This window comes from Macrotis lagotis, chromosome 1 (genome assembly GCF_037893015.1).
Source record: "Macrotis lagotis isolate mMagLag1 chromosome 1, bilby.v1.9.chrom.fasta, whole genome shotgun sequence".
In the NCBI taxonomy this organism is placed as follows: domain Eukaryota; kingdom Metazoa; phylum Chordata; class Mammalia; order Peramelemorphia; family Peramelidae; genus Macrotis; species Macrotis lagotis.
In genome coordinates this window covers 877729565-877747133 of record NC_133658.1, presented here as the reverse complement: position 1 = coordinate 877747133, position 17569 = coordinate 877729565, and the positions used below count along the sequence as shown (strand labels likewise).

Sequence of the window (17569 nt, the reverse complement as noted above, 5' to 3'; positions counted from 1 at the left end):
CACCATTTTACTTGTAGAATTTTCATTGGACCCATTGTTCTTCCCTTCTGTTCCCTTAATATATCAAGAGTCCAATGCTAATCTTTGTCACCTTCATGACTTTGTTGACCTCGATGGTCCAGGCTAACGGTATGTCTTTTATTTAATATTTTACAGCCAAGAAGAGGAAGAGGAGAACCACTCAAGATATTATGTCCCCAGCTATGAGGAAGTGATGAACACCAACTACTCAGAGGTGAGAGAACTGGACCAAAACCCCGGAATGACCATGAGTCTCCCCTCCTATGAGTCCTTGACAGGGCTAGATGAGACAACACCCACCACAGCCCAGGCTGACCCCGAGACCCACCCACCAGATCGACAGAACTCGAGACTGGCAAAACGCCTGAAGCCCCTGAAAGTCCGAAGGATTAAGTCAGAAAAGCTTCACTTGAAGGATTTTCGAATTAACCTGCCAGAAGGGAACCTGCCTCCTCCCACGATAGAACCTTTGACTCCTCCCCCACAGTATGATGAAGTCCAAGAGAAAGCAGTACCTGATACCCGGCAGCCCAACTGAGTTCCCAGTGACCTGGGGCAGAACTGATCCGGGCTCTTTTTGCCATGAGACTCCAAATGAACTGGAATGGCATAGAGTTTTAAAACTGATGAGCCCGTGTGTGTGTGTGTGTGTGTGTGTGTGTGTGTGTGTGTGTGTATCATATTAACTTTGGTGGGAAGGCAGGGCAGAAGTCAAGGAGGGTGATCAAGATTGACATTAAGCAGATTGACATCTGATGCAAACTTCCATAGCAGAGAGATTGAAAAGATACATCTTAGACATCTCTACTTCTCATTTTAATTTAAGAGCATCTATTGTCTTTCTCCAGTGGCATCCCTTCTCAGTCCTGAGCTATTAGCAAGAATCACTCCTCTTTCCACGTGGGAAAGGAAAAATTGTAAATTTTTTTTGGCCTTTGAGTGTTTGTGAATATTTTCCTTTTCCCAGTAGAATTGTGGGTTTGCTTTTTGTTAGTTTGTTTCAGCAAGAAAAAGAAAATGTCTCTTCTCTGCCTTCACAAACTATTTAAACATTAGCAGGACCATGCAAGAGATTATTTTGTCACCAAGTTGACCGAGCAGCAACACAAAAATGGTTCCGGGGGCCTGGAACCCAGTGGTTGATCTTACAAAGTCAATGAAGCTCTCAATTCTTTGAGGGTCAAAGGTCTGCCAGGTTTCCCATACTGGACAGGTGCTGTTCTCCTCTCTCTTGTACCACTGAGGGAAAATATATCATTACCAAAAGTGTATAGAAGATGTATGCTGTTTAAAAAGGTTTCTTCTAAAAATTGTGCAACTGAGGTTTTTTTTTTTCAAATAAAAAATCATTTTTTATGTAGTATACCTGTGTCCTAAACTGTGAACTTTTATAGACCTTGTAGTATAGAGGAAAGGACATTGGTTGGGACTCAAGAGGTCCTGAATTTGAATCATTGCTCTGTCCCTTACTACCTGGGGCTCCTTTTCCTCTTCTGGAAAATGAAGGGATTGTATTAAATGGTTAATGTTAATTTTCATTTTTTTTAACCAGACCTATGATTTTATCAGGGTAGAGATCTTCCAAGGAAGAACCCACAACCCCCCCCCCCCACTAGTTCAAGTGGGCCCCTTCGTTGTATCTCATAGTCCTAGGGTTGCCTGAAGACACTGAGAGGATTTTACTTGACCAGAATCACAGATTTAATGTGTATCAAAGATGAGACTTGAACCCAGGTCTTTGTGACTCTGAGTTCAACTCTTAAGCATTTTACTAGATTTCCTCTCTAAGTGTGAGATGAAAGGGATAAGGGCTGGATCTATGGGGCTGAGAATTTCCAGTGCTTGTTACTAGTATGCCATTAATAAATATTTGTTGACTGACTCTACCAGCCAGTCAGTAAGCAATTATTAAGTACCAACTGTCTGCCAGGTACTATAACCAAACACTTTATAAATATTATCTCAAGTGTTGTTCTATACAACTTGAATCCTTAGAGAGTTGCCAGGGGTAATTAGAGAGTTCTCCTAGGGTCACACGGCTAGTATATATGACTTGAACCATGGTTTTCCTGACTCTGAGGCTACATAAGTATCTGCTTCTCTTCAAAGCTTTTAATAATACTTTAATAAAACATTTATTTTATAAAATTTAAATGAGCCAACATCTCTTTCTGATCTCCAATTTTAAGATCCTAGGATTCCATTCTTAACTCTTTAATTAATTAGTTTGTCCAATTCTATGGAAAGATAGAGTTCTTTCTCTGGATGCGGATGGCATTTTCCATCATGGGTTCTTCAGAATTGTCTTTGATCATTATACTGCTGAGGAGAGCTAAAGCCTGTCATAGTTGCTCATTGCACAATATTGCTATGACTGTATACAAAGTTTTCCTTCAGTCAGCATTAATTCTTATAAGTGTTTATGATCCCATTTTTAGAGAACAACTAGTTCCAGAAACCTAAAAAGTCTGAGTGTGAGCCGAGTGCGATTAACATTGGTGCATGGGGCAATCATGAGAATCTATTTCCTAAAAAGAGAGAAAATAGAGCATTATTGCTGCAGGGGACTTTGGACAATATTGGCTGAGTTGGCTAATGGCCCTAGGGAGCCTGGGGTTAGTGAACTTTAAAAAATATCTATAGTTAGAATGTTTCCTCTGGAGTCTTATGTATTTTATTTTGTAAATTTAAAACCTTATTCTGAGAAGGGGATCATGGATTTCATGAGACTGACAAAGGAACCCATAACACAAAAATAATTAAGACCTGGGACCAACCTCCCACTATCTTAGAAAATGAAAAAAAAAAAAGAATAACAGCTATCTTAATTTTCTATACCAAGCCACAGTTTATAAAGTATCCTCCCTCAAAAAGTTTGGTGATACAAGTATCTTCCCCATTCTACAGACTCAGAGGTCTTGCTTCTAGTCATAAAATTGGTAATTTTGAAAGCCTGATTTGAAACCATCACCAGGGTACTTTCCACTGCCCCTCATTGCCTTTCTTAGTAATACTAAGAACTCATATTTTTCTAAGATTTTTAAGATTTACAAAGCACAACTCTATAAAGTAGGTAGTACATTTAGGACTCATTGTCCTCATTTCATAGGTAAAGAAATTGAGACTTGGTATAAGATCACACAACTAGGAAGTACTGAATCCCTGGCCATGTGGTATGGTGAACTTATCCAGACTTATGCTTCTTGTCAGAAAGAACTGGGTTCAAATCTTGCCCTCTGACTTTTACTAGCTCTGATCCCAGGCAAATCACTGAACCTCTCTCTAGGCTTCACTTTCTTTAACTGTAAGTTTCCTTTATAAGATACAGAGGCGATTAGATGGAGCAGTAGTTAGAATGCTCAATCTGGAGTTAGGAAGACCTGAATTCAGATTTGGCTTCAAATACTATTTGTGTGACACTGGTTGCTTAATCTGTTTGCCTCAATTTCCTCATCTATAAAAATGGGAATGCTTTTTAAAAAAATGTTTGATATTTTATTTTATTTTTCCAATTACATGTTATAAAAGTTTTTCAACATTCATTCACTTGCATATTTATAAGTTATACAATTTTCTGCCACCCTTCCTTCTCACCCCTCTTCCCTCAGTGGTGAGTTGTCTGGTAAGGGTTGTACAAGCATATTTGTATTTAACATGTTTACATATTAGTCATCTTGTGTATGAGGATTTGGACCCAGGAAAAAGAAAGAAAGCCATGGGATAGGAAGGAAAAACATAAGAGAAGCTTTAAAATATTGAACATAGTATCCAATCAGATTCTGTAGTTTTGGGGTGTTTCCCCCTCTCTGGCTGTGGATAACATCATCCATAACAGATCTCCTGGGGGTGTCCTAGATCTCTGAACTGCTGAGAAGAGCTGCATCCATCATAGTTGGCCAACCTGCAATGTTGTTGTTAATGTGTACAATGTTCTCTTGGTTCTGTTCCCTTCACTCAGCATCAGTTCATGTAATTCTTTCCATCTTTCTCTAAGTCCAACCATTCATGGTTTCTTATAGAACAATAGTTAGTACTCCATAACATTCATATACCTTAATTTGTTCAACTGTTCCCCATTTGATGGGCATCCTCTCAATTTCCAATTGTTTGCCATTACAAAGAGAGCAGCTATAAATATTTTTGAACATGTGGGGTTTTCCCCCCTTTTATGATTTCTTCTGAATATAGATTTAGTGTTGGTATTGCTGGGTCAAAGAGTATGATCAGTTTTATTGCTCTTTGGGTATAGCTCCATATTGCTCTCCAGAATGGCTGCATTAGTTCATAACTCCAACAATAATGTATTACTGTCCAAATCATCCCACTACCTTTCCAACATGGATCATTTTAAAAACAGGAATGCTAATAGCTCTTACCTCCCAAGGTATTTCAAAAATAAAGTGAAATAATATTTGTTAAATCCCTTTGTAAACTTTAAAGCATAGTATGGATGATAGTAATTTATTATTGTTATTGTTATTGTAATTCCTTGAGCCTATAACCCAAGCTAAGGTCTTTATAACCCTTTCCCTGGTAGCATTTATGGTCTGTGAGTGAGTTTTCATAATCTAGTAAATCATAATAAAAGAGGAAAGTGGAAAGCTAACTTGGGAGCTTATGAAAGCAATTAGAGTGATCCAGAAAAATGCCTGGGGTTAATAGAATTCTTTGACTAGAACAAGTGAGAAAAATGGAGAGATCTCCAGACAGTTTCTTGGCATATAAGACTCAGTCAGGGAAGTCAGAAGCTGAATTAGCAAAGCTCCCTGCTGGCAAGAGTTTTGATTAAATAGAGCAGTCACTGAGATCTCAGCCATAAGGATAGAAACTTTTTTTAATACTTTTTTCTTTTACATCATAATTATTTTTTTTATGCACTGCCCACCTCTTCGCCCCACCCCCAATGTGAACCTTCTGTTACTTCAATGAAAAAGTTATACAAAATCTACCAACCCACAGATGAGGTATGCAACATTCTTCACGTACTGTCCCCCACTCCTAAGAAGATAGAGTTGTTTCATCATCTGATCCTCTGGACCAGATTGGTCATGGCAGTTCATGTTTTACTTAAGTTTTCTGCATTTTATCTTTGAGTACTGTGGGATTTTTTTGTTTTTCATCTCATTGTTTCACCTTAGTTCTACTGAACTTCTGCATCAGTTCAAGCAACCTTCCCATGTTTCTCTGAATTCATTCATACTTCTTATGATACAGGAATGTTCTATACTTATTCAGCCATCTTCCCAAATCAATAGACTTCATTTCCAATGTTTTGCTTCCACAGAGTTTTTTTTTTAAAGTAATTGAGGTAAGGCGGGCGGCTAGGTGGTGTAGTGGATAAAGCACCGGCCCTGGAGTCAGGAGTACCTGGGTTCAAATCCGGTCTCAGACACTAAATAATTACCTAGCTGTGTGGCCTTGGGTAAGCCACTTAACCCCATTTGCCTTGCAAAAACCTAAAAAATAAAAATAAAAAAAATAAAGTAATTGAGGTAAAGTGATTTATCCAGGGGCATACAGCTAGAATCTGAGGCTGCATTTGAATTGAGTCCCAGGCCAGTCTCTATCCTCTGTACCACCTGTCCCACTTGCTATGAATAATTTGCTCTATGTAGGGACCTTTCTACCTTATATCTCCTTGGTGTCTGTTCCCACTTATGGAATTCCCCTTCTATCTGAACAGTTAAGTCAATGATTACTTCCATGGGTAAAAGGACAAAGACCAAACAAAATGGGTAAGGGGCAACCTGAGAATCTACCTTGTGTGGGGGAAAGTGTGTCAGATAGAGGGTGGATGAGATCTTCTCCCTGTTTCTACAGGCTTTGTGACCTTAAATAAATCACCTCTCAGAGCCTTACTTATAAAATGAGGTTACACTGGATTTCTCAGACCCCTTCCAACTCTGATAGTGGAACCTTCCTCAGTGCAGGGCCCATGAAATCTCAATGTTTTCATAAAAATGGTCAAGTCTTCTCTTAGGGAGCTGCAATCTCACCACTTCAGAAGGTCCTTCCAAAAAATCAGGTTGCATTCTTCCCATTTTCTGGATAATTATATTTATCACAGGCTTCCACAAAAGTCATTTTCCATTTTCCCCTTCTGTGATTTTCCTTGTCTGCCATGTTCTGTAGACTTGCTTCAGGAGTCCAACTCAACCTGTGGAAGACCTTCCTCCAACCCTCTCACCATTTCCAGGGACACCAATGGAGCAACTGTCTAGCTGTCATCCCTCACCGCATGATTAGCCCATCTTCTCTTCCTATCATGCACCTTCTTGATATTTTATTTCTAATCTATCTGTAATTTGATCATACTGTGATGTCAAGTCTGCCATTTATTAACTGTTTGACTTTGGATAAATCATTTACTTCTTGGTGCCTCAGTTTCCCAATTTGTAAAATTAAGAGCTAAGATTTGATGGCCTCCAAGATCCCTCTGTGATTCTGTTCTTAGATATACTAATCTGTTCACACTTACCATGTGCTTCTTCATTTTCCTCTAAGTGAAATTAATTTTCTTTGGTGACTGTGGAATAATTATAGCAATTTCTTTTTCTTTAGTATTTAAGTTTTACAAAGACTTCCTCAAAGGACCTGTGAGATTTTTTTTGTTTTTTCTTTCTTGTGGTTTTCTCCTTTTGTTCTGATTCTTTTCACAGCATAATTATTATTGTGTTAACTCCTTTTCATAGATGAAGAAATGAAGGTTTAGAAAGAAGTGACTCGTCCAGTGCCACATATTCAGAAATAGGATTTGAAACCAGAGCTCCTGAGTCCTGACGCCAAGCCTAAAGCCTTTTTGTATTTTCTGATTAGTTCTCATAAAGACAGAGGAGTAGGTAAATTACAATTCAAGAAAAATCTCTCTTCTCCTAAATAAGGAAATCCTTAGGAAACAGAGACCTACCATTGATCCCCAGCTCTGAAATCATGCCCCCTGCTTTAGTTTTCCTCATCAATAAGATGAAGAAACTGAGACCCAGAAAGGGAAAATGATGTAGCCATATAGGTCACAAGTAACTGAGCAAGGATTGCAATGCAGGCACAAGTTTCTTGACCTCTGGAAAGGTCCTATAATGACATCTCATAAATAAAGAACAAATAGTTTTTCCCAAGTGATATGACTGGAGGAATCAGAGGTTCTAGGATGGGTGTTTCTATGGGCACCATTCCAGGTGGCTTCAAGAATTTCCCTAAAAAAAAAAAAAACCTAAACAAGGTGGGGCATCAGAGAGACCTAGCTTTACTCCCCCCCTTGCCAGCTGTATTTTATTTTATTTATTTATTTTTTAGGTTTTTGCAAGGCAAACAGGGTTAAGTGGCTTGCCTAAGGCCACACAGCTGGGTAATTAATTAAGTGTCTGAGGCTGGATTTGAACCCAGGTACTCCTGACTCCAGGGCTGGCACTTTATCCACTAAGCCACCTAGCCGCCCCTCCCAGCTGTACTTTAAAAAACACCAGGATGCAAAAATATGACCTTGGGCAAATTGGCGTTTAAGTCACATGGGAAAAGGAATTTTCTAGTGAAACTAAATGATTCAATACAATTCCTTTCAGTGTCGAGCTGAGTTTTCATCTGCATTGACCTGGAATCTAATAATTAGGTTTAAAATAGAATTGGAAAAGCAAAGATAGTCCTAGATAGAGGTATTCCTGGTGAGTAAGACCAGTTGAAGGAGCCTATTTTTAAAAAAATTTTCTGGGGCAGCTAGGTGGTGCAGTGGATAAAGCACTGACCCTGAGTTCAACTTTGACATCAGATACTTAATAATTACCCAGCTGTGAGGCCTTGGGCAAGCCACTTCACCCCACTGCCTTGCAAAAACTTAAAAAAAAAAATTCCAATTATATGTAAAGATAATTTTTAACATTCATTTTGGAATAGTTTTTCCCCCTCCCGCCTTTCCCTCCCCCCCCAACTTAAGATAGCAAGTAACCTGATATAGATTATACAAATGCAATCATGTTTCCCATATATTCATGTAGTCATGCTGTGAAAAGAATCAGAACAAAAGGAGAAAACCACAAGAAAGAAAAAACAAAAAAAATTTTAATAAGTGAAAATAGTATGCTTTGGTCTGCATTCAGACTCCATAGTTTTTCCTCTGGATGTAGATGGCATTTTCCATCACAAGTCTTTTAGAATTATCTTTGTTCATTGAATTGTTGAAAAGAGCTATGTCAATCATAGGTGATCACACAATGTGACTATTAAAGTATGCAATGTTTTCCGCCTTCTGCTCACTTCGCTCAGTATCAGCTTTTTCTGAAATCTGCCTGCTCATCATTTCTTAAAGAATAATAATAAGGAACTATATTTTAAAAAGGAGTGCTTCTACCTTGGCTGTTTGACCTTGAGCAAATCACTTCAACATTGTGGGTCTCCGTTTCCTCATCTGTAAAGTGGGTATATCTAAGATTTCTATTTTATGATATAAAAGGACTCTAGGTCTTTTAGCTCTACTCATTCAAAAGTGCCTTCTGTTTCCCATTGTCCACTCCTGTGGTTTCAGGATCTTTCTTAACTTTAGCTACTTATTGAGTTTTAAACCTATGAGACTATTCTAGGTGCTTCACTTTCCCCAGCTTTGAATTGGGGTGATCCTGAATCACCATTCCCTTAGAGGAGAATATTGAGTAGATAAAATGAAAAACATAACAGCATGGTAATAACCAGAAAGTAAACCAGGAAAGGGAAGCATTTCTAAGAAGGATTGTTTGATCTGACCCAACCCTATACTGAACCTCATTTCTCCACCCTCCTGGAACACAAATATTCCCACTTCCTGGCCTTGGTTCATGCTGAACTCTGTCCCCTCAGAACTGCCTTCCTCTTTCCCTTAATCTAAATATTCATCTTGCGAGTCCTGGCCACCTGCTGCAGTCATGGCCACCTGCTCTATCTGGCATCTAAACAGAAGTTTCAGTGACTCTATTATCTCTAAAACAAAATATATAATCATCTGTTTGGCAGATAAAATTTTTAGGGTCTGGCCATGAATCCAGAGTATCCTAACACATTCAAGACAAATTGAACATCTGCCATACTTAGAATATTTTTCTTCCTCATCACCTAGGAGAAACTCAAATCCGGTGTCTTCTCCTAAAAGATAACTTGCCCGATTCCTGACCACCACCAATTCACCTCTCAAAATGATTTTGTATGTATTCTGTATTTTCTTATCTGTGTATATGTAGCAAGAACTGTATTGTTTTTGTCTGATCTTTGGAACCTAGGTCAGGGTCTGGCACATAGTAGGCCCTCAATAAAGACTTATTTTATTGAATTGAACACCTGGAGTTGGATTGAATTGACTTCTGAAGCTAATTACACAGTTGAAGATTTAAATGGTTTCTTTCTTGCCCCAGCTAGACTAGAAGCAACTTGTGGGCAGGAACTGTATATTCCTTGTTTGTATTTCCCAGTAAAATCCCCCGGTCTGGGCCTACTCAAGAAATGTTGACTTGAGGGCTTTTTAATTGGTTCTCTGAGCAGACACAGCTTTGAATTCTGGTTTTGATATTACACTGTAGAACGTCACTCCCATTTTTTTGTTCAAGTCCTTTCAGAAAGGACTTTCTGGTATAGAAAATTCATTTCATGACATAGTGGTTGATGGGGCATTGAATTTGGAGTCAGGTTCAAATACACTTATCCAATTATGTATATATAGTCATAGACAAGTTATTTAATTTCCCTTCCTCAGCTTCCTTATCTGCAAAATGGTGGAGTGGGGTGGCTGGGAGCAGGAGAGGACTTACCAATTGGAATCTATAGCTGATTTCTGTTCTTAAGTTGTAATCAGTTAACAAGCATTTATTAAGCACCTATTGTTTGCTAGGACATATAAATAGGGTTCCTGCCCTCAAGCAGTTCACATTCTAGCTAACACCTATTTAGCATCTACAGTGTGCCAGATTCAATTATTATCTTTTTTGATCATCACAACAACCTGCAAGGTGGGTACTATTACTTCCCCCATTTTGCAGATGAGGAAACTTGCTCAAGGTCACACAGCTAGTAGGTGAGGCTGGATTTGAACTTGTCTTAACAGTATCAGATATAATAGGTGCTAAATAAATATTAATTATCATCATCATCATTTATTTGGTTTTGTTTCTTATTCCCAACTCTAGACCCAATGTTCTATCTACTACAAGACCCATCTGTTTATTTCTGCTCTGACATCACTCTAGTCCTTATTATGAATTTGATGGAATCTTCCCCCTCATTCCCCCCTCCCCCATGACATTGACTCTAAATCTACCTCTCTACCATTTTCACCTTTGTTATGTTCTCTAGGACACAACGGAGCCACCTTTCAATGGAAGGTATGGGCTATTTTTGATTTTGCCCCAGAGTCTAGAACAGTGCCTCACCCACATTAGCTGCTTAACACATGTTTGTTAGATGAGATTAAATTGAATTCCATAGGACAGCTCTTCAAATACTTGGTGATAGTTCTATTGGCCCCATGACACTGAGCTGGCTGGCCACCAGGAGGTTGCTTGTTTGGAAGGACTGCCCCCACCCAGACCCAACACCAGGATAAATTATGTACATATTAAAGTTACCTTGCCAATGTTTCCCTGACTGATAGAAATCACTGAGAACTGATTATGGTTTACAAGTATATGGTTTACAATGGGCCAAACTCATTCTACTGCATAATTGGAAAGGTGAGAAGGGATAAAGCTAATCCTGGGTTTTTTAACTGGAAGTGGAAAATCAATTGGACCACAAGCCTAATAAATGGCAGCAGGTGAAAGTACCCTTGTGTGAATCAATCCAGGAGTTTATTGTTACACTAAAAGTGCTAACAAGCCCATTCCGCCTAGACAAAACTGTGTTTGTCATCTGGCTCTCACAATATGCACACAGTCACCACCCTAGCTCATGCCCTCTCATCTCTTAGCTGGACCAATGCAACATCTTCCTAATTGGTCTTCCTACTTCCAGTCTCTCCCTTTTCCAATCTATCCTCTATGGAGCTGCTGAACTGATATTGCTAAAGTAATGGATGTGCCACTCTCCTGCCCCAAAAAGCTTTCATCGATTCCTACTATAAGGACAAAATAAAACTTCTTGGTTCTTCATATAGAGCCCTTCACAGTCTGGCTCTAGCCCATCTTCCTGACTGTTTGTTCATTATTCATACTCATTCACTTTCTATTTCAGACAAACTGACCCACTTACCATATCCCCCAAAATATTCCTTCTCCTATTTCTAGGTCTTTAAAGAGGCTGCCCCCCTATCCTCCCTCCTCATTTCAGCCACTTAATACCCTTAATACCTCTAAGTACCACTTTTATATGTTGTTGTTGGTAAGACATTTTTCAGTCATGCCAGACTCTTCATTGTCAACTCTGTAACTGTCCTATATTAGGACTAATATTCCTTTTTTTTTAAAGAAAGGTTTTATTTATTTTGTTTTACAATTTTTCCCCATTCTTGTTTCCATCCCCCCATCCCCCCACAGAAGGCAATGTGTTAGTCTTTACATTGTTTTCATCTTTACACTGATCTCAGTTGAATGTGATGAGAGGGAAATCATATCCTTAAGGAAGAAAAATAAAGTATAAGATATAGCAAAATTACGTAATAAAATAATAACGGGTTTTTTCTAAATTGAAGATAATAGTCTTTGGTCTTTGTTCAAAGTCCACAATTCTTTCTCTGGATACAGATGGTGTTTTCCATTGCAGAAACCCCAAAATTGTCCCTGATTGTTGCACTGATGGAATGAGCAAAGGACTAATATTCCTAATCCCTAATACCAACATATTGCTTTTAATCAGTCTATAAATTAGCAAACATTTACAGAGTTATTCTAGGAATTATACAAGGCCCGAGAATGTAAAGATCAAAACCTAGTTTTCACCTTCCACCTTTGTCATAACCTCGAGGACCAAAAAGAGCAAGTCCAATAGAACCATTGTTGAGTCATTTTTCAATCATGTCCACCTCTTTGTTTTCTTGGCAAGAGTACTGGATTGATTTGTCATTTTCTTTTCCAGCTCATTTTACAGATGAGGAAACTGAGGAAAACAGGATGAAGTGACTTGCTCAGGGTCACACAGTTAGTGTCTGAGGCCATATTTGAACTCAACTCTTCCTGCCTTCAGGCCCAGAGTGGGTGCACATGGTGCTCCCTAACTGCCTTAATTAGAGACAAAGAGATCTGTATAACAACTTCCCTATAGCCTGTTGGGTCCCCCATTTTTGCCTAGCCTAGGAAGAACTCACCTCCCAAGACTACAACTATATATGGATCCGATATCACCTCCCTACTCCCTGGAGTTCATAGATGTTAGGGGCTGTGCAGTTTTATACTAAGATAGTGAGATGGAGCAAACACTCTTGGTATTACCTAGGCCACCAGGTAGCATAGTAGATGGAATGCTGGATGTTGAGTCTATAAAATCTGAGTTCAAATCCAGCCTTAGAAGCTTACCCAGTGTATGACCCTGAATAAATCACCTCATCTCTGTCTGTTTCTATTTTCACATTTGCAAAATAGGATTAATGAAAGTACCTCCATCTCAGGTTGATATGAGAATACAGCACATCTGTATTTACCAGTAAGTCTTAAAAAGCTACATAGATGCTAGCTATGGTTATTATTAATATACCAATTATGAGTAGGTCAAATAAACATGATCAGAGTAGTGAATAGAATTCCTTTGTACTGGGAGACTGGGTTCATGAATATTCATCAGTCACTAAAGCTACCTCTATCTGCCTATCCTTTTTTTCCAGTGGATGAAGGGTTGCTATGCAAACAGCTAGCATCATATATTAAAACAAATGTTAGAATTGGAAAAGACCTTGAAATTTAACTCCAATATGAGTTGGAAGAGACCCTAGTGATCTAGTCCAATCTGATCATTTTATAGATGGATAAAACAGAACTCTGGTCTCCTAAATCCTGGATCTTTCCATAATATTTCATACATTGAAGGATTTATGGTCATGGTGGAAAACAAAATTCAGACCCAGCTCAAAGAGTAGTGATCTTTGCATTTCAAATTTCCAAAAGGAATCAGTCCTTATTAAAGTCAAAAAATCTCTGCTGAAAAAAAAGGAAAGGAAAAGGGGAGGGGGGAGTTCTCTTATACAGAACTCTGAAAGAACCAAGAAAAACTTCTTGGCAAAAGAGAAAAGGGCTATCTTAGGGACCATGTGAGAGAAGAAAATGTTTGAAGTATTTATGCTAATGAAATGTTTCCTTGGAAAGAACATTGGTTCATCAAAGAGCCAGGCTATTAAAATAAACCCACGTAAACATTAGCATTTCTGTATTTACCAACAAAACCCAACAGGAAAAGAAAGAAAGAGAAATTCTATTTATAGTAGCTATAAAATATAAAAAAATTGATAATCTACCCAATAAGACACCTAGGAACCATATGGATACAACTACAAAAAACTCTTCATAAATAAAGGCAGATACAAATGAGTAGAGAAATATTGATTGTGCATGACATAATTGAACTAATATAATAAAAATGAGAGTACCACCTGAATTTACTTATTCAGGACCATCTCAATCAAATTATCAAAGCTTGGAACTGTAGAGCTAGAAAAAATAACAAAATTCATCTGGAAGAATAGAAGATCAAGAATCTTAAGAGAAAGAATTTTAAAAAGTGATAAGGAAAGGGAACCTAAGGGCTACCAAATCTCAAGCTGTAACTACAAAGCTGAAATCATCAAAACGATTTCATTCTGATTAGGAAATGGAGAGACTGACCAATAGAATAGACTGAATACATAGCATTCAGAAACCAATGAACATGATAGCATAATATCTGATAAACTGAAAGATTCTAGCTAGCTGAGTAAGAACTCACTACTCAACAAAAAATTCTCGGAAAACTGGAAAGCAATCTGCAGAAATCAGATATACAAGTAGCTTACACCACATACTAATATAGGGTGCAAATGGGTAAATGACTTAGACATAAAGTGTGACTTTATAATATATATAATTTTATATTATAATTATTATATGTTATATTATGTTATATATTATATATTATAAAGAAGCAAGGAAGAAATTGTGTTTCAAATTTACAGATATGGAAAGACAGGATCACAGAAGATGAAATGGGTAGTTGTGATAATATAAAATTTAAAAGTGCACAAATAAAACTAATGCTGCTAGAAGAGAAAAGGTAAATAGGAGAGGGATCTTTGTAGTATACTTCCCTGCTAAAGGTCTTATTTCTAAGATAGGGAAGTGATAAAAATTTATAATTAGAAGAACCATTCTCCAATTGACAAATGGTCAAAGACCTGTGAATAGGTACTTTTTAGATGTAAAAATGTTCCAAATCATTAGATAAATATCAATTAAAGCAAGCCTGATGTTCAAAATCATCATATTGGAAAAGTTGGGGAAGAAAAGAAGGAAAATGCTGGAAAGGATAAAAGAAAGTAGGTATCAATGTGATGAAACCAGGAATTGGTTCCGTCTTTTGAGGAAAATAATTTGGACCCCTGATCCAAAATTCACTAAACTGTGCATATATTTTAATTCAGTAATACCACTATCAGATCTGTACCCTAAAGAAATCAAAGAAAGATGAAAGGGACATATAGGTACAAAAGCTTGTATGGTACCTCTTTTTGCAGTGACAAAGACTAAGCCGATACCCAAAAATTGGAGAATAATTCAACAAATACATGAATGTAATATTATTGTGCTAATATACAATATATGCTAATATGCCCAAATATATATATGGACAAGATATAGAAATATATAAAGATTTATATCGCTCTCTATACTTCTCTTAAATTACTCTAGATAGATAGATCCACTTATGTCTATATAGCTCTGTATAGAGATATATCGAGTTCTATATATACATTAATCTCATCTATATCTTTCTCTATGGATCTGTAGCAATATACCCACCTACATATTTACATCTCTATAACTACATATGTCTCTATATGAATCTATTTCAATTAACTCTATAATCTCTATATAGCTATATATACATATCCTCAGCTCTCTATATAGATTGATCTCTTTCCAGGTTTGTTTATCTAGCTCTATAATAGATCTATATTTCTATAGATATAGCTAAATAAAGGTAGATCTATATATCTCATTATAGGTTATATAATAGATATCTACATATCTATTTCTATGTAGATATATCTTTATATAGATGTATTAATATATATATATATAAATCTCTATAGATATATTTACATACCCATATTCTATATGTAGATATAGCATTATAGCTATAATTTTAAATTTAGATATCATGATATTTCTATTTGAAAATCTCTCTATATTTATAGATCTATCATTCTATATGTGAATATAATGAAATTCTACATAGATATATTTTTGTATTAATAATTTTATATGTAGATATAGAGATATTTCTATAGGTATCTATATGTAGCTAGATATACATATCTCTATCTGTATCACTAGATAAATCTATCAAAAGATAGAGATATATACAATGTAAATGGGAAGTAATCCCATATGGAAGACACTAGAGACAGGGGACCAGGAAAGACCTCTTGAGGAAGTTGTCACTTAAGCTGAGGCTTGTTGGTAGCTAGGATCTGAAGAGGGCCAACATTCACAATTAAGGCCTTTCTGACCTTGGGGAATTTGTTTCTTAACTACCAGATTATATGCTGGGAGTTCAGGAAACTAATGGTGTTACCTAGCAAATGAGGAGAGAGTCCAAAGTGCGTCAGAGTGCAAAATTAATGAGCATGTTAGCCAGAGTCAGGTAACAGCATTGGCAAGGGGTGTCTAAAGCATGAAAGACACTCTCTGCTTCCCAAGATCTCTCAGTTATCTTGGTAAAGCATTCCCCAGGATGCCTTTCCCACAATCAGACTCTGCTTCTTTTGCTATAAAAGCACCAAAGCTTAGAATACAACCTTGAGATATAAATAGGACTTTAGAATCAGTGGGATGTGAATTCTTCATATTTTCCTTCAAGATAAAGTCATGGCAAACTCTCTAGTCTAAGGAGAAAGAGAGGAAGGAATGAGAAGTTATGGAAGTCAAACCAAGTCTTTATAAGTGTCTACTAGCTTCCAGGACTCTGCCCAGAGCATTGGGAACAACATAAATAAATAATAAAAGGCAATTCAAAAGGGGAGAGAACATAGAAATTGTCTATGTACAAGAAAGCTATAGACATGATAAATGGAGGCAATCGATACAGGAAAGCAGTAGGATTCAGGGAGATGGGGAAAAGATTCTTCTACAAGATGGATTTTAGCAGGATCTAGAAGGTATCTGGGAGATGGGGGTGCAGAGTGATGACCAGTGAAAATATCTAGGGAATGGGACTTGCCAAGAGAGACCAGTTTATCCCTGAAGATACAATCCATCCTATCCAATCCAATAAAGATTCACAAAGTACCTTTTCAGGGCACTGAAGGCAAAGACAGAAAGAAGACTATCCTTGCCCTCAAGAAGCTAGCAGACTGCCTAATACCTTGTAGGCATAAGCAGATGATTTTCATTCACTCAAGGGATCACAGATTGAGAGTTGGGAGGAACCTCTGAGTCCATAGAATTCAATCCCTCATACACATGAGGAAAACATAGCCTAGGAAGGTTATGATATGCCCAGGTTCATTTGATAGTAAGTACAAGAGGTGGAATTTGAACCTAGGCCATCTGGCCTCAAAGTTAATATTCTTGCCACTGTTCCATTCATTCATTCATTCATTCACTCACTCTCTTTCCTTTCTTCCCTTCTTCCCTCCTTCCTTCCTTCTATCACTCATTTTCTATTCAAATTCTTTCAATACTAAAAATGAAGAGATCATCTGAACAGTCCCCTGGCCACTCTACTATTCTATCATTACCCAATACGCTTCCTTGTTAGGTGGTATAGTGGTTGTCAGACGTGGAGCCCCAGAGATCTGATTTCAAATCAGCTTCAGACTTATGAGCTGTGTGACCTTGGGCAAGTCATTTGTTCACCTTAGTTTTCTCATCTTTAAAATAGTAACCAGGGTTGTTGTGAGAATCAAAGCAGATGTTTATAAAGTGCTTTGCAAATTTTAAGGTGCCATAGAAAAGCCAGCTGTTGTATTAGCTATAATCATAGCTCAGAGATGCAGAGATTTCTTCTCATGATACAGAGCAGAATTCATCCTTGCCCCAAGTGACTCTCATGCCCATCTTTCTACCAGTTTGCTAAGTGAGGTCTTCCTAAGGTGATGAAGGCTTTCCTTGCATTCTGTTGACAAATACACAGATGCCAATGGAATTCACAGCTGGTCCAACAGTTATCCCTTTTTCTTACTCCCTGAGCAGCCCATTTATTTTCTAGCTGGTTAGTTCTCTGATGACAATTTGACTACCTCTTCTCTTGTATAATTTCTCCTTAGGAAAGTTTTGTGGACTGCCCAAGTCCTTCTCACCACAGTCCTTTGAGTGACCCTCTGTGTCAAGTATAAGGTGACTGTAGTAATCCATAACCCACTCAAAGAATATTGTGTTAATACTTGATGGTTTAAACAAGCAAATGAATGAATAAA

At 37.5% G+C, this 17569-nt stretch overlaps 1 protein-coding gene across 2 annotated transcripts in view; it reads left to right on the top strand.

Moving 5' to 3' along the window:
• The window catches only part of TMEM51 (transmembrane protein 51), an 82691-nt gene extending 73021 nt beyond the window's left edge, over window positions 1–9670 (top strand). For both annotated transcript variants that reach the window (XM_074218382.1, XM_074218383.1), the window contains exon 4: window positions 157–9670. In XM_074218382.1, coding sequence (XP_074074483.1) covers window positions 157–559 — 403 coding nt within the window. In that variant the 3' untranslated portion in view covers window positions 560–9670. The remainder of the gene's footprint in view (window positions 1–156) is intronic.
• Window positions 9671–17569: the final 7899 nt, after the last annotated feature.